Below are 18,785 nucleotides of genomic sequence, written 5' to 3'. Positions count from 1 at the left end.
CTCCTACACCTGCACCTTCATTTCAGCTGCTGAATTTTGCAGAATTTTCTGAGGGTGCTGAATGGACACTGATGTCAATGTAAATGTCAATGTCAATTTATTTGTATAGCACATTTAAAAAACAACAACAGTTGACCAAAGTGCTGTACTGATGGCCTCTCCTACCCATTATTGACTTCCTCTGATGCTCAGTTTTGTGAGACCTTCTCTACAAAGCATCCGGGTGATGTGATGCCACTTTGTACTTATTGATTCAGTCGTGTTCTATTGGACATATCAACATCTTCTCACTTAAAGGAGAACTCTGGACTAAGAACAACCTAGAGTCTATTCTTGGATGATAACAAGTGTAAACTTTCACTGGGGACCAAAATTACATTGAATCCATTAGAAACAAATGATGAAACCCATTGAAGATAAACATACAAAATAAATCTTAACGATTTTATGCAATTTTGTGTACATGTGTGCATGTATTACAGATTGTGATGGTTAAAATTACATTTTCTAGGGGTTGATTTGTTTATATTCAGGGGCATCAAAAGTGACAGAAACACCAAATGATGAGAAAAAGGAAAAAACTTAGGTGGGCAATTTACTCCGTGCTCTGCACCAATATTTCCAGATACTCACAGGTTGCTGTGGCTGTTTTTGATCCTATCAGCAACATATCCAAACAAAATGCAAACCCTTGATTAGGGCACCAACAAGTACCAGCAAAATATTCAGTGATTCCTCTCTGTTGCTGTGGCCGTCAAAGGCATCTGCTAAGCAACATAACCGTAACCGTATCTGATCAGCAACTTAACCAAACAAAACAGAAGTCCTTGATGCCAGCACCCACAAATACAAACCAGCAAGCAAGTACCAACAAATTCTTTGGTCAATCCTCTTCATTGCTGTGGCTGTGTTTCGATCAGCAACATAGCCAAATCACAAGTCTTTTATGCGGGCACCAACAAATACCTCTCCAGAACATATCTGAAAATGACAAGACTCCACACATCTCAGAGTCAACTGAAGTTACAACATGACCCCAAGTAGTCTGAGAGCACCTCAGTCACGGGCTTGCTTTGCTCAGCAGCCTCCGATACTGTTTTACAGCTCCTTTCAGTGACCGTCCAAGAGCACCAAAATCTAACAGAGGTGATGTGGCTGACTTCACAACAAGGCCTCTCACCGATCTCCCCTGGTCCTCCTGTGTGTGCTTGCTAGTCACGTTCCCTTGCTTCTGCTGCCAGTTCAGCATACTTTAACTTCTTCCTTTCAAAGGATTCCCCAATCATATCTTCAAAGGGAATAGCTAGCTCAATAGAGTAGACAATGTGCTCACGTGCATGCTCCAAGACGGACTTGTGGGACTGTGCCTTTATTATTAATACGGTAACACCCATCAAATTCATTCTCAGTTCTCAAATTCATTCAAATTCATTGTAGGCTTATTGCGCCATTACTACTTAAACTAACCACTTTTAGCAGCATGGGAAAATGCACCCATCTAGCACTAAAGAAAGATAGCCATACTCTTCCATAGAGTCCGTCTAAAATCTCACAAGACATAATCGCTTTTGAGAAAAGGACAAGCTGGTGGAGCAGCTAGAAAACATTGACATCTGACAAAGGACCAACACACTTCCTCTCAACACAAAAGATCGATGAGCACAAACCTGCATAGTTTGGAGACTTATTGGAACCTTGGTCTGATCAGGGTCCAAGGAACCATGGCAACCAAGAGAGTGAAAGAGTTGGTCAACTCTCAGCTAAGTTGAACATGAATGATCACATTGCATGTAGCACTACAGATGGAGCATCAGTGATGTTCAAGTTTAGGAGCTCGTGCAACTGCCAGCCAAATTAAAAGCATGGAAGAGGATGACAGCAGTGACACAAAGTCTGACGCTGATCAGAAGAACATGCCATCTCTGTACAGGAGGGCTTTTTATGGAAATGATCATTATTAAGATATAATATAGTAAGATATAAAAGGAGGAATGTATGACTAATTTAAATAGCTGACTTTTTTCATCCTGACAGGTACAGTACCTTCTGATGTCTTGCACATGCCATCAACACATAGACTGTAATCAAAATAATCCAAGATAACTTAGACTCCTGTGGACTGAGAAAGGACGTCGCTAAATGTCTGTCTGCCAGTCACTGCCATGGAGATGATGAAGAGGAGAGAGGGTGGCAAGAGAGAGCTGGTGTGTCTTCAGAAGCAGGAGATGGGGCATCAAGTGTGCAACACAAGGGGGCAAATCGAGTACACACAGGGAAGCACCAGCAGCTCCGTCTCTGTCTTCCATGGAGTTTCAGGTGAATCTCAATGGCTACATTGGACAAGATCAGAGACCTGATGAGAATTCTTACCAAAAACCTTTCCCTCTTCAATGCCATAAAAAGGAGACAATATCATCTGCAGCAGCTGTTTGACACGCTTGCCACTATTCAGGGTCTACTGGTGCACGCGGTGGGCTATTGAATTTATTGGCAGACTCCCCATGTTTCCCATCATATGGAGTTTTGCCATTACTTGTCCGGAGAGGGTAAGAGAGGAGCTGACCGCGCGTATGGCACTGCAACCTCAGCTAGCTCTTTCTTATGGACACCTAGCAGCTTTGTAGCCAATGCGTCCAACTATTTGGCTTATCAAACCTGGAGCCTCCTAGGGGTCGTATCAAAAATATCTGGTCCATCCTCATTACTCCTCTCCTCTGACACCATGCACATGTTTGTGATCCTGATATCCCATAGATCATGATGATGCAGACAACTATCTTGTATCAACACACTTTGATTCTATTTTCTCCCCTTCTCTTGTTCTTCACATCCATCTAGATCCATCTATATATAAACTTTAATCACAGGGTGATTCCCTTAGTAAATCACAGAATGTGTCTGTAAAGACAAGGAAAGGTGTGAATCACGTAGAACCTGAAATGTGGGTAGAGGTGGTTTTAAAGTGTTTTCACAAAGAGCTCAATATTTCAGCTCATAATTCCCCTTCATGTCGGTGATTGATTAGTCCTGAGGGGTTTGATCCTTGTACATAACAGTGAAGCACTTGGCCCTGGACCAGAGGAGCTGCAGGGAGGGCTTCCTGACATCATGTGAGGACAAATGATCAAAGTCACTTTCTTAAGCTGATCACAGTGAGCCCGCCTGACCACTGGTGCTGACTACTAAGCAGCTCCAAGAAAACACCAAGATCCCACTTCAGCTGAGAGAACGCTTCTGTAAGGTGTAACAAAGCATTTCCACTGTACAGTTTTGAGGATTGACTGCATGCCTTAAAAGCCACAATGCAACCAGCAGTCAGGATTATTGTTCTAGCCGATGCACCTGTCCCATGCTATAATAACAACAAACATTATCATTCAGTCTACAGTCAAATAGCCTACATTAAAAAAACCTAATAATAGTAATAGTAATACAGTAATATGAACAGAATAATTATAATAGCTCACTGTCATAATAACAATAACCATAAACATATACAAACCATGACTCTAAAAGGAAAGTTAATTCATAAGATCCAGAAATACTATATACTCATCATTTTAAATATCTATGGAACCCAGCCATTGATCAATTCATTTTAAATTAATATGCATGTACCCTGATGTGTTCTTTGTATGTATGTGATTGGACACGGTATTGGTGTGTGTGTGTGTGTGTGTGTGTGTGTGTGTGTGTGTGTGTGTGTGTGTGTGTGCGAAAACACACACCAATACCGTGTCCACACACACACACACACACACACACACACACACACACACACACACACACACACACACACACACACACACACACACACACACACACACACACACACGCCTATATCCACACCTTATGCTCCTCAGATGGCCATCTATCATCCATTCCCCCTCCAGGCTTCGCTCCATGGGTGATGGGGCCTTCAGTGTGGCCTGGGCTTAAACCTAGACTAGACAATGCACTTTATTATCCACCTTTAAATCCTACTAAAATCTGTTTAGAATGGCTTTCCCCTCTCCCTCATAACTGCTTCCCAGCCTCATATATAACTTCTCTCCCTGTTTCATTCTTTTCATCACGTCCAGCACTCATGCCTGGTGCCCCCTCATGCAGTGTTCTTTCTCTCAATGTCTCAATGGTTTTGTATTTTATTCTTTTTATTTTTAATTGCATGGTGTCCTTGGGAATCTTGAAAGGTGCTTACAAATGAAATGCATCCTTACTCCAGACCAATCTCACAAAAAAGGTAAAATAGATAGATAGATACTGTAGATTAGATAATAGAGATAGACAGATAGACAGACAGATAGATAGACAGATAGATAGATAGATAGATAGATAGATAGATAGATAGATAGATAGATTACGATGTTAAGTTAATTAAGTAGTCCTTACCTTACCATATCATATTAGGCAGTGGCAGGGATCAGTTGTTTCTCACTTTTATTTAATAAAGTAGGAGTGGGAGGAGTGGAGATATGAGAATGTAACAAGTGAACAGAGACAAACTAGAAATGCAATTCCAAGGAATTACCAGTGCATGAAAATGCAAAAATATATAGATAGATAATGTAGATATGGTTACTAAGGTGTAGCTAGGGTAAACATGGTGGTTGCATAGTTTAAAGACAGTTGATGTGTGAAGTTAGACAGTTTAAAGCTTAAACATTCCAGTTGTAACTTAACTAATGATTTCTAAAAGGTATGTTAAAATGTTATCTAACTATGTTAACAATGATAACCAGGTTGATTGGTTTACTTAGCTAATGATTTATAACAGTTATGGTAAAAATGCTAACAATAATAACAATGTTAACTATGTTAACAATGTTAACCAGGTTGATTAGCTAACCTAGCTAATGATTTCTATCAGTTATGCTAAAAATGCTAACTATGCTAACTATGCAAACCAGGTTGATTAGCTAACTTAGCTAATCATTTCTAACAGTTATGCTAACAATGCTAACTAGGTTGATTAGCTAACTTAGCTAATCATTTCTAGCAGCTATGTTAAAAATGCTAACTATGCTAACAATGCTAACTATGCTAACCATGCTAACTAGGTTGATTAGCTAACTTAGCTAATCATTTCTAGCAGCTATGTTAAAAATGCTAAATATGCTAACAATGCTAACTATGCTAACCATGCTAACTAGCTAACTTGCTACTGAGGACTTCTATTTTGAAACATTCGTTGATAGGGTATCCATGGCTGCCACTATCGGGAATAAAGAAGTTACTGTAGTAAAATCATGTTGGTTGCTATGGAAACGGTCATAAACGCTTGATTTTAATGGTTGCTATGTTGGTTGCTAGGTACATGGAGGTCTCATGTAGTTGACTGGAGGCATAGTTGATGATAACTGACAGCTGGAATGGTTGAACAGTTAAATAGTTGAGTAGTTTCAATGGTTAAATGATTTAATAGTGTATTATTGCAGTGAGAACTTTTATTTTGAAACAGTTGTGGAAAGAGGAAACAGTTAACAGGATATGTCGTCTTCACAGAGAGATTGTATTCTTAAAGCCTGAGAGAGAGAGAGAGCTGCTGCAGGTGGGGCTGGCCACCTGGCATAAGATTCTAATTGCTTAACGATCCGACTGTGATGTCATAGAGGCCAATGTTAAGTCTATGGGGAAATTTTTAATAGTTTTTAATTTTTAGTTTAAAAAGTATAAAAGTTACAAAGTTGAAAAATACTTAGCAGCATGCCCCTATTGAAGACCTACGTTGCAACGTTTGAATGAAGTTTCTAGGTTAAACGGTTCAAGCTGAATAGAAAAAATGAATTTGATCAGCGGAATAATAAGAAGAAGAAGAAGAAGAAGAAGTTTTGGAAGAACAGTACAGTGCATTTTCATGCACTGTAATAAGCTGACCATTTCCTAGTGCTACAACACTCCAAGGGCAATTCCTTTTGGAGTATCAGACAGCGCATATGCAGAGCTGGAAATGCAGAGGCGTGCTTAAGGGCCTGCTCATTCAGCATCCCACACATACATTCAAAAGATCATCGATTTCCTCTCTTCTGCCAGTCAGGGTCATGATCACATTAATAGCAGATATTAAATGCCTCTTATCCACCAGACAGGAGCATGCACAGAGATTTCTCATCTTTCTTCACTGGAGTGACCCAATGTATGAAACAGGAAAACAACGAGAAACAAACATACAAGTGGGTGTTTTTTAATCAACCATTCAAAAGGATGAACTCACAAGCAGGGCCAGTGCCAAACCAGAGGCAGAGCTGCTTGCATGTGCTACATCAACAAGCTACTGCTACCCTGTTAGGCCTTTTCAATTGAACCATGACAGGAGTTGCACAGTGGTTCATGATTACGATTAGGAGATAATATAGAAATCTTGCCTCATAGTAGCTGCGGATGGCGTTGCAAAAAGCCTCATCAGCCACAATTTGTGTCTCACCACGTAGGAAGGCCTGGAAACGCTCCTTCACAGCCTGCAACTGCTGCTTGTTCAGCTGAAAAAGAAAGCAGAAGAGAGGAAAGGAAGTTCATTGTCAATATTCTGGGATTCCCATAGTTAGAACAAGGCATTCTCAAGAAGACAATTCCAAATAAGCAACCATTGTGCTAAGTTTGTTATTTCATGTCAAAGCTACACACCATTAGCCTGACTCTCGCCAGACCCTTGTAGTTCCGCCATGCTCCACCAGAGGCGTTTCGCTGAGCTCCACACAAGGGTCTGGACTCGAGGGCAATCCAAACCCTTTCCAGTGATCAAAAAATGAGCAACCAATCAGGAGCGCCGAAGCGAGTGTTTGATTCAAACAACAATGGCGGCACGCAGCGAGGAGTCTTGTGCTGACATTGATTCTGCTATTTGAACCGTTTTGTCGAATCTATCGAGTATTCATTCTTTAAAAGATTAACAGAGGATAGTTTTGAAGACTTTTTTTGGTGGCAAGGATGTTTTTACTCTTCTTCCGACCGGGTTTGGCAAGAGCTTGAAGAAGCCTAGCACGTCATTCAAGATAACAGGCAAGTGGTTTATCAAATCACATGCGAGTTTTACAAGGACCCGCCTTCATAAATACATCTCCTATCGAGAAGTCCCAAATCCTTGTGTGAAGCAGACAGCGAACTACAGGATCTGGCGAAAGTCAGGTTAACACACCATAAAAGCACAGTAGATTTGACCTGATTAGTTGTCTATAAAGCACTGAGTTATCAGCAGTGGTAGCATGAATTAATTGCACATGGCCATTTTGAAATATCAGAAAATGTGTGTAAAATACTTTGACATTTCTGTATGGTTCCTTTTCCCCTTCACCTACAGTTTATTTAGCTAGGGAAACCTGGGGAGACTACTACCACAAAATCTGTCTTTGTATTTAGCAGTTAAGATATGCGCTTAATGCTGTTACTGAAGCATGTTGCTGCTGTATGAGTAGATATCTATATGTTTGCATCAGCCAGTGTATCTTGGGACTTAAACATGCAATCCTAATAGTACATGTGTAAGGTGCACAATGTGCATCTATGATTATAGCACAAATGCAACTATAGCAATAATGTTCATACATTCAAAAGGTACAGTAATAACATTCAGAGTTCACCCACGGGTGTTATATGACGAAATGAATGAAACTTAATTGCACATCATTCATATATCAAATGGCCTCATGATCATCAACAGAGTAGCCCTGATATTAAGAGGCTTTTGAAAGCCTCTTGGTATGACTCCATAGGGCAGCCACTTTTAAGATCCCATAATAACAATCTTCATCACCCACTCTAGAGGGACAGGTCAGAGAGCGCTAAGTGGAAGATGGACACCTGTGAAGTGGCACACTCTGCATGACAAAGTGGGCCATTCAGAACGTGTGCTGCAGCAACTAGCTCACCCACACACAGGAGGCTGACTCAAGCGCCACAGAGGCACTCATTTGTTCAGCCTGAGTTTGTTGACGGGCAAGACAGAGGCTGGCTTCAGAAATGTGTTTTTCTTGCAGAAGATATGGGCTGAGTATTGTTGAAATCATCAAACAATGTGATTAAGGTCTGAGAGGCAACACAGGCAACATTTCTCCAAAATACAGTAAACATTCCTTTTGGTGGCTTACAAAACTCTCATATGACTCAAGCAGACACCAAAGATGTGAAAGATGTGGAAATGATAGATGACTAGAATTTAGTATGCTAAAAAGCGTATGCTTTCATGAAAAGCGTCACAGACTTGCAACGGCAAGTTAAAGAACTGAACCCTGAGGATGTCTAGGAAGTGGAGGTGCTATTCTTTACACCTCTACAAGCTTTCTAAGACGCTAACTAACTAGTGTTGTCCTTATGGGCAAGCAGGAGCTGCTATTCAACTGATTAGCATGTGCTACATTTCACTTATTAATGGGTCTGCATTCTTAGCATAGAGGATCAAAAAGCTTAAAGCTCATTACCTGAGGACAACTGATGCTGGCCTTTGCATACAATTAAAACTTGTTAATCAGTGATGAAAGCTTTATGGAGCAAAAATGTGAATGCTTACCTCTGACAGCGACTGAAACAATTTCAGTAAGAATTGATTAGTCTTTAGAACATAGCAATATGACAGGAGCAATACGGGGGCGTAGGCCTATTTATAATAACAATACTCTTCCTCTGGCGAGACAATGCTGTTGCAAATAGAACAGCTGAGTGATAATTTTGACATGCGCCATGTCCAACTGACAATGAAGTTCAATCAAAAGAAAACCCCAGTCATCATGAATAAGCAGTAAGCAGCCATGGCCTGACAGCAAATCAACATTCGGTGAGTTCCTCTTTTTAGTCTGCGAGCACACCCATACTGGCAGACTAGCGTTTGCCCCATACATAGAATATCATCAGCCTTATCATCTGTTTTATTTATTCTCTAGAACATTTTTGGACAATAAAGTTATTTTTCACATCTTATCCCATCATCACATCTACTGGCGAGACTGACTCTGTCTCAGTGGACACAGATGATCAGAGCCCCGTCCTGAATTAGCACATGCTTTTCTGTCACAGAAATAGCCCAGAACACAACAATGCGCACATAAACCAACACATGTATGAATCCACATAGGGTGCATCAAGACAATAGCCTGGGGTAGCAATTTGACTTAAGTAGTCAAAGCTTTTTATTAGCTATGTGATACAATTTCTGAACTGTGTTCAAAAGCAACATCTATTATTTCATGAGATGTTTCATCACATTTCACATTTTTTGTAGTTTAGAGGCTATGAGAATTCAAAAGAACCCTTGCAGCGTGTAAATCAGAGAGTTCAAAAGTGCTCAGGGTGACTCGTCGCCATTCTTAGCTCAGCTGCTGAGAGACTTCAGCACAGCCGCGCCAGTCATTACAAGGAGCACTGGAGCGCTCCGACACAACATCTGCAGGGAGCAGCGTTACAGCACGGGGCTCACTGTTCAGCATCTCCACCGCTCTCCAGCGCTGGCACCAACCATCTTTATGCCTTTCAAGGGAGACGTTGGAGTGACTTACCGCATTTAAGACCTCAATGACCTGTTCATCCCTACATAGTTTCACTCAGCACTACTGGCAACATGATACAGCACATCATTACAAGCAACATTTCATGTGAATACTGACCTAATGGCCTACAGGGAAACTACATCTTAGTGACACAGAAATACAAGGAATCAAATAGAGAAACAAGTTCAGTATGAAGCTAGGGGAAAGTATGGGACAGAGGAGTTTGCAGTGGGCTTTTAAAGGCGGATATTAATGGACATTGGTGCAGTGCAAGTGGCAGAGCATTTTAGGGTGAGTTTAGGGCTAGCCATGCTGAAGGCCTGGGCATCCATGGAGCAAAGCCAAGAGGGGCATCTGTGGAGCATGGAGTGAATAGAGTAAGGACAATGATATCCTGACTATCACATATCTATCAGCTATAGAGATGCCAGGATGTGAGGGGATTTGTGTACGAGTAGAGTGATTTAGAACTGGACATTTCTCCTTCTGCAGTCTCCTACTCATCTCTTCAAATGAATGAGGACTGAGAGCACAGTGAGAAATCCTCCACTCTTCTCCACACTCACTCAGGCTCCTCCTACTTTCCTTTTCCAGTCACTGCGCATCGACTGTGTCAGTCCCTATGCATGACAGCTCACAAATGTAGTCATGGCAACATCAGTTGCCGCATGGCAAGTGTCAGAATCTTCACAGTGGCTTTGCAACTGTGCCTTTTGAAGGGTGACAGCACTCCTCTCCCCACAGTGCACACCTGCCTGCATGCATGCATGGCCACACACACACACACACACACACACACACACACACACACACACACACACACACACACACACACACACACACACACACACACACACACACACACACACACACACACACACACACACACACACACACACACACACACACACACACACACACACACTGGACCAGCCCTGGAGCAGGACGAGAACACACAAAACACTGTGTTACAGACATCAACACAACCATAAATCATAGCCTCTATTTATGGTTATCAGAATTTATGATTCTAGAAATGTACACAACATGCCCTCAGAGAACTCTAAAAGTGAAAAAGTTATGACAGAATATTCTTTATGCCAACTCATGCCAGAAAGCAACGTCTGCTCCATAAATTATTTCAGACATTTGTAGCATGACTATAAAGAACAGGTGTGCCCTAACAGTGGAGCAGATAACCTCATATATAAAAGGTATTGTGCATTGTATGACATTTAGTCCAGTGTTTCTAGAGGCTGTGAACTTCATTTTCAGATGTGGAGCCACTTCAGATTTGACCTCTGGGGCAAAGCATACCTGCAACAAATTTCACTCATTTTCAGGAGTCATTCTAGAATTCTGCCATGTATAATGCTCTGTAATGTCTGCTTGAGTGCATTATGCCATCAAATGGAATATTTACGAGGCAACATTCTAATAGAACCCGAACTCCGAAAAAGTTGGGATGCTTTGTAAAATGTGAATAAAAAGTTCATCTGTAGACTTAATGATACTTTTTTATACATACTTTTTGCCTGTATTATTATAGGACAGTGAAGAGGTATACTGTAGACAGAAAACAAGTGGGAGAGTGAGAGATGGGGTGGGATCGGGACATGACCGCAGGTCAGATTCGAACCTGGGTCCCCGTAGCCTACTGTATATGGTACGAACGTAGCTTGCTGCGCCACAGTATACCCCGACCCTAGTGATACTTTGAGCAAAGTTTCATGTTGTGTCGAGCCTTCTTAGTGTTTTAAAAAATAGTGATTTTGATGCGATCATAGTAGTGCCCCTAGCACTCCCATTTGATCCGAAAACCAAAAATACGGCCAATCCTGAAAGTGCCACTTACGTCGTAATTATGCTTTTAAACAAAAGACTGACTTGGGACATTGGCAAAAAGACCCTATACAGTAGGTTTATTTCTGGTGAGAGTTTTGCTTTGAGAGTTTTCTTTTCGTTACACTTTAAAAGTGCACTTTAGTGCTTGGTTACCATGCTTGTAGGCAATGATGTGTTATGTTCTGCCTGTCAGATGTGCACTATAGTAAAACTGTGTGGAGAACTTTTCCATCCAAATGATCACTAAGCTGACCAACCCTGGTCAAGAAGCTAACCTCAGCTGATTGCATGACCACTTGAAATGCAAACTGCAGTAATAGGATGCTGAGGAGACTTACAGGATTCCAAAAGGAGGTTGACAGAGAGAGAGAAAAGCTCATGTCCTTGCTCCACTTTAATCACAAGGATTTCCAGAGTACACACTCCACCCTATAATCAAACACATACTCCTTACCCTTTGCTTCCTCTTCCTATCAACACACACACACACACACACACACACACACACACACCCTCTGATGAGTAAACATAACACACACATACACACAGCACCTCGAATGCTGACCTGAAAAGAATGAACACACTGTAGGGCTGTCTGTGGCAAACTGCTCTTCAGGACAGGAGGGTGCCTAAAAGGTCTAAAAGCCTTTGACATTTACAGAGCAATGGTCTCTAAAGCCACCATAGCTGAACAGGGGGGCCACCCATCCAGGGGGTTGGACTCAACAGAACGGCCTGCAGCTGCCAAGGAACTGCCCATGTGCTGGCCAAGGCAGAGCAGGGACAGAAGGGGTGGGGTGGTGAGGGGGTAAATAAGGCTGAGAAATGAACTGTGTTTAAAACACTGCATTGAAATGCTGTGGAGTGAACCATTTCCTCTCCATCAAGACTCTGCAAGCATGGAGCAGACCATCTGGGCATGCTCGTTCAGCTATTTCCTGTCATTGTTCTAAGTAGGCTGTCTACGTAAAGGGCAACACTGACAGGAACAAATTGATCTACAAGACCAAAGAGTGGAACAAAATATTTCCCAACTCTTCTGACAGGCACCAGACAGTGAAAATATATGACAGCTCCCACAATGTATCTTTTGTTGACACCGAGGTACATGAGCTAGGCACAACATACATTCCTAAGCAGGTTCAAGGCCAGGCGAATAAATAGGGAATAGCATCATGAACTATGTTTTGACATTGTTATAGGAACGGCTAGGCTGAGACTGTATAGCACACAATACTCAGTGCACAACTATGTTTGCAGTAAGTTCAGCAATTTGTAACAGTAAGATGCAAATGTGATGATCACATGTATTTATCTTATTTTCTGTTTGTCAATATGCTCCTCATGCCATTTTCAGCTTCCCTTCTACAAGAAATGATGAATGCAATAGTAATTCTAATAGAAGAGTAAAGCTATCAAACAAGAGCAGGTGGAAACTCATTTCTTTCCCTCTAAAAGGATGAGAGCCCTGTTTGGGGAATATGACCAGTTTACATAGACAACACTTCTTCTCTGCTATTAACTTAAATACTGGGAATACTACGTCTTAGGGTTGTTTACTTAACAGTATTTGCAAGAGAGGCGGTTTGGGTGAGATCAATCTTTTTTGTTGTTCAGTCTGTTTGCATTTTGGCTTTTTTCAGGAGTGGCTGAACAGAGGACTACATAGAGGCAGACTGACTGATATATTTGACTTTTTTTTTATGTTACTGTGTATATGATATCATTATTGCAAAACTTGAAACATGAGCTGAACCTTTGTATTCATAGCACCATAACACTGTCTCAATTGAATGATTTATTGAACTTACCCTTGTTGTACATTTAGACTTGAGAATGCATTTAAAAATGTTAGAATCAATCATTGTGATGGCCTCCTTTGAAAAAGCACCGTCTGAGAGGTGAAAAAGCAATGCCTGTGTGACCAATAGATCCTTCACAGAAGGTGATGTGAAATGAAGTTGCACCAGGCTAGTGCGGAATAACCAACCATGAAAACATGGGATAAAGGGAGGTACTGCTCAAGTCTGCGGTGAGAGGATTTGTCAGAGTCTTTGAGTAAAAGGCTTATTAAATGATAATGAAGTAAAACCAAAATGAAACAAGCCATTTTCATCAATTGATTGAATCATGAAGCAAGTTCCTCTTCTAAAAATAGATGCTTTGGTGACTATTTAGAAGCAACCAGGAATGTTATTATCCATGTCTGAACTACAGCAGTGAACATCTGGGGACAATGATAAAGCCTAGTGTAAATTATCCAGAGGTATTTGTAAATGAGTAAATGGTAATACATACATAACAATTATGACAAAATGTGATAGCACACTGATGGAACACAACTGCAAATCTCCCAGAATCCTGAGCCAGGCAGAGAGCAAAGAGGTGGTGTGCTGGGTGGTGTCGGAGATGTTCGCTCATAAATGTTCACACACGCTCAGCTAGCCTAGACTCACTACTGGGTTTTGCTTTTGTGAAGAGATATGGCCTTTCATGACTAGGAAACATTTCCAGATTTAGCATCATAACAGGCATAGACTTTGCGTTAACTTTGAATGGATTGGTCCAGCCAATCGCCAACCAATCACACTGATCAGGGACTCCTAACGTTACTGCCTAACCGTAACAAACAGATAATAAACCACATTGGTCAGGAAACAATATATATTATAGGCCTAACTTTGCTATACATACATTTACACATTGGTCCAACTGTGACTGTTTTGTGCTTGCATGCTTTGCATCTGTCTACCACAGCCACTTTCAATTGCAACACTGTAGTGTCATCCCCTCTCGTCACCGATTGGCCCCGTTATCTTACGTGCCCGAGGGAAACGTATAAACGTATAAATGTATTGTCACGTGCCAGACTAGTGTCTCATTGAAAGGTGATTCTAGGTGGGAGTGCAGGCTAACATTAAGCCGTGGTGCACATCACTATGAGAGCTCACAACATTGCTAGGTGGATGGAGAGTGATATACTGTATGTGATCTTCCTTCATGTCATGGCACATAATCAGGCCTACCATTATGCACATAAGCTGATGTCACTCAAATACATTAGCAAAGGTTGCTCATACCTAAGAGCCATCACGGACCACTAGAAAATGTCAAACAAATTGGCACTGTCAAAAGTTTGACTCATACATCATCTATGCTCCACTACACGTTTCATGAGGCAATGGGAAACGGCTTTTCAAATGGACTTTCGTTGCTAAAACGGATTTGCAAAAAGGAACACACACAAACACTAATCTAAACAAACACATGCACAGTCATAGGAAGAGAAATTATGCCTGAAAGTGTGAAAAAAATCAATCCAGTTGCCTCTATTCTGAGAAGATCCCCATATGCCCCACCCCCACCAGTACACAGCGTGGGGGGCTTTATCAGCAGAGAGCAGACAGGCTTGGAGGGGAGCGAGGAGTCGTGACAGACCTGAGGGACAGCCAGTCCCACGCCCCCTCTCCAGCGCTCCGCTCCGCTCCGCTCCCGCCCTCTCTCCCTCTCTCCCTCTCGCGGAGGTTCCCGTCCAGATTGTGTGAGGGAGGACGGGTGCTCCTCGCACGCCACAAGTGGCTCCAATCGGAGCTGATAAGGCTGTTGCCACAGGAAATACCACTTGCTGTGGGCAACGCCAGTCTCTCGCAACTGTCTTAGGTGTGAAGGCATTCATTTCACTGCCATACCACTGATGCAAGTATACTTAGACATTTCACTGCCATGCCACTGATATAAGTATACACTTAGAATGCAAACCTGCATACGGGCCCTGAAACACAGACAGCCATCACGATACAGGACAGGTGACACAACACCTACGGCCAGATTACTGGGGAGATGTTCACTTTCCTTTGTCTACATAAACCTTATTTCAACATCAACATTATTTCAGCCAGTTGGTACAATTCCAACAGCCGAATTGAACAAGCTGGAAATAAAGTGTGTCTTCAGAGAAAACACCATATGCACAATCCCACACCTCCACATTGTACAGTTCAAAAAGACTGTGTGCTGGAGGACAAGGGATAAAGGCAGACCTCTCACTTATAGGACGTGTCACTGTCAGTTTCACACAGGGAGATCTGCCAAATCATTGTGACTGCTGACTGAAAACCTCCAAAGACATACATAAAAACAAACAAACACAGAGGGAGAGAGAGAGAGAGAGAGAGCTGATCAGCTGGAAGCTTGTTAATGACTTCACGCACCAGCATCTTAATGCAGGAAGAATTTCATAATTTTATTCACCCCAAAATAAGCACTTAGTGCAAATCATTTTGATCTCAAAAGTGATGGTGAATGATTTTACTGACAGAAAACAAACATAAAACAGCAACACAACTGAGCTGTGTATTAACCCTGCATAACCCACACGTCCAAATGGAACAGGGAGTCATCTTTTTGATCTCAGTGACAAGCAGCCAAAACCTCTGCACAGTGAAACAGGAAAACCACCCAACCTTCAGGAAAACCACCTTCTCCACCCTTCTCCAGCTCCTTACCCACCAGCCACCCAGGTTCTGGGCAGCCAAAGGACTTATTCGCTTACCTTCCCCACTCAGGCACTGAATGAACAGCACACAGAATAAACGATAAGAATGTGGATTAACAACTGCAGATGCACATTTATAGGTGATGGATTAGACCTAGATTAAAGTTTTGGGAAATATTCTTCTATCATGGGATGCCCCTTTTTATTTCTGATAAGACACCATGCAACCCACCATTCATATCAAGTTCTGTGGGTAGAAAAAAAAATCAGGCTGATGCAGTTTATGACTCATTTATGTTTCACTCATTCTGCCTGCACAACAGACGGTTTCAGAAGGCCCTACACACCATGATCAAACTGTCATCTCTAGCCTTGGCTACCGTTGCTCAGCAAAGCCAAGCCAGCCCTGGGCTCATTAGCGACGGAGGCCACTAACTGAAACAGTCCATCACAGCAAGGACTCAGAACATCTCAACTTGGCTCACATCTCTTCTGAGGAAGATGTGCACGTCGAGAGTGAACGTGGTTGGGAAGGCTGAGCGAACAAAGTGTCTGAGGATCTCCCTTCAGCAAACACAACAGCCTGCCAATCTCTCTCATCCACACAGAAAGATGGGCCTTTCATATAAAAAAGGTCTGCTTACATAAATTGCATATGTGCACCATGTTGGCCAACACTGAATGCCAAAGGATTAGTTTTGTGGAGAATGATGCGTAGGACATCCCTCAATGGTATTTTCTGTGATGTCCATTTCTCTGCCTCCACACATGAGAGAGGGAAAACAATCAACAGCGATGTGCTTGATTTGTGGGAGAGCTTCCCTTTGCCTTGCTGGCAAGAGAAAATCAAGAAAGATCCTGTCAAAGAGGAGAGCACAGCCCCCTCACTGGTTGGAGAAGGAAGGGACTTCGTTTCCACAGAATATAAATAGAGGCCTCAGTTAATCTAACAGCCAAAGGGGGAATCCTCACAAGCAAGTGCTTCTATGAATTTACAGCAAAGCTTTTTTATATTCTGAAAATGTAACTGGAATTTATGCAAAAATATAATACAATAAAATGCTCAACACATTGGTGATTTATTGCAGTGAAAAATACAATTCAATTCAACTGTGCCTTCAGACAATGGAATACTGATAGATGATAGATTCAAAAATTCAAAGTGTTGTTATATTACATAAGACGCACAAGTCCTGACAATCAAGTATGTCACCTTTGGACAAGATTCCAAAAAATGTAAACCAGGAAACAAAATAAAGGAGGAAAACCAACCTGTTCAGATTGTGATGCAACACAAATATGAGGAAGGTGATAGAAGATAAACTGGTGTGGCATGCCGGCAGTGCATATCATTTGGTTAGACTGCTTGAGGGCACGTCTTATCAAAACTGAGAATAAATGCCATTAGTAAAGTTCACTAGTCTGCAAATGCTCTCCAAATGTCTGTTACAATCCATACTGTAGCCTAATACTGTGCTGGCAGGCAGAATGCCCCAATAAATGTGAATCTGTTTATCACAAGAATGACAGTTCATACCAGGAGGACAGTTTTCAAAATCAGACACCAATCAAACATGTAATTACCATATTTCCCTATTATCAGGATTTTCTGCATAGATTAAGTTTTCTTTTTCCTGAATTATACTCTGAGTTATTTTGTCATTGTAGACCTACAACGACGTCACGTCAATAGCCTGGTAGCAGGGCCTGGCAGATTATTTAATGGTTTCTTAAGACTTGGCTTTGAACCAGTGGGTGTTGGTTCATAAAAATAACTCCGTGTGTGTGGTTCCGTTCCGGAAGGTCTTAATAACGTAACGTGGACACCCAATGTCAAGACAATTCGTAATAATGCCCAAGCATAGTTTACTAACTCCAGTCAACTCCATGTCAAGCTAGTCTCCACACGGGTTTAAATGCAGATTCTGTAATAGTTGTCTAAATGCAGGTTCCATATTTTAATCATTCACAGATAAGTAAAATAGGTAGGCTATTTTTTCTAATAATAGCATTATTTTCTGTGGACATATCCATGAGCGCATTATTGCAACGCGTTACGCATTAGACTAAGGGGTGTTTTGAGATTCCTAAAGTTAGCCAGTAACCAAACAGGATATCCTTTCCCATGAAAACGGGAATGGTAACAGGTGTGCAGTAGCTAACAGGAGGCGGCTGTGTGCGGACAAACATTCCCCACTCACCTTTTGCTGACGACGTGCCATATCAGTTGGTTGTTTCGCGTTGAAAGGGTACGATATACATCGCAGCACAAATACATAGATCTGTAGTTTTGTTTTTCTCTCTGCTTCCTCTTTCTGTATTTGCTCCTGCTCACTTTTGTCATCGACTACAGGAGCTGGACCTGGGCTATCAGGAGGCTTGCGCTGGTCACCGGTAACCTTCTCCGAATTTGAAATCTTTTTGACGGGTTTTACTTTGATGGAGGGGTCGTCTTCTGGTGGCAGTTCCTCCTCTGATTCACTTGAGGAAGGGTCCAGCATATTTGACACCTAATGAACCAGAAACCCAAGGATTAAAAAAAGACTCGAGAGATAAAGCGGGGTCAGCTCCCTTCGATGTTCTTTCTAGTTTCAATGCTGTAGGACGACTTTTCAGCTGAATGTCTTCAAACATAGATGGGCGGAGTTTCAGGACATCGGTTCTTTGCGCTCGGATGTTATAACAGTGGATTCCATTGGAACGAATGCAGACTGGAGAGTGAGGGAGAGCTGAGTCTACAACGCTCTGCAATACAGGTATGCAACCTGTAGCGTGAGAAAACAGTCAGCACGTGGGAGGCTGACTGAGGTTGTTCTCTGCGTGTAGCCTAATCGTAACATTTTATTGTGTTGCACTATTCAGGCCTAGCCTATCTGTTCTTCTGCTGAATCTAGCAGACTTTTCATTATAGTAAATTGTACCTTACAGAGACTGACAGTTATTTTCACATGCCTACTGGTGCGCACCAT

The 18,785-nt window shown here is 41.9% G+C and overlaps 1 protein-coding gene across 2 annotated transcripts in view; it reads right to left on the bottom strand.

Moving 5' to 3' along the window:
* cadps2 (Ca++-dependent secretion activator 2) overlaps positions 1 to 18,317 on the bottom strand; it is a 117,931-nt gene extending 99,614 nt beyond the window's left edge. For both annotated transcript variants that reach the window (XM_062546766.1, XM_062546767.1), the window contains exons 1-2: positions 18,018 to 18,317; positions 6,366 to 6,479 (exon numbers count right to left, since the gene is read on the bottom strand). In XM_062546766.1, coding sequence (XP_062402750.1) covers positions 6,366 to 6,479; positions 18,018 to 18,317 — 414 coding nt within the window. The remainder of the gene's footprint in view (positions 1 to 6,365; positions 6,480 to 18,017) is intronic.
* Positions 18,318 to 18,785: the final 468 nt, after the last annotated feature.

Source organism: Sardina pilchardus, chromosome 10 (genome assembly GCF_963854185.1).
Source record: "Sardina pilchardus chromosome 10, fSarPil1.1, whole genome shotgun sequence".
NCBI lineage: Eukaryota > Metazoa > Chordata > Actinopteri > Clupeiformes > Clupeidae > Sardina > Sardina pilchardus.
The sequence above is the reverse complement of the archived record's forward strand: the minus strand, read 5'-3'. Positions and strand labels throughout refer to the sequence as shown.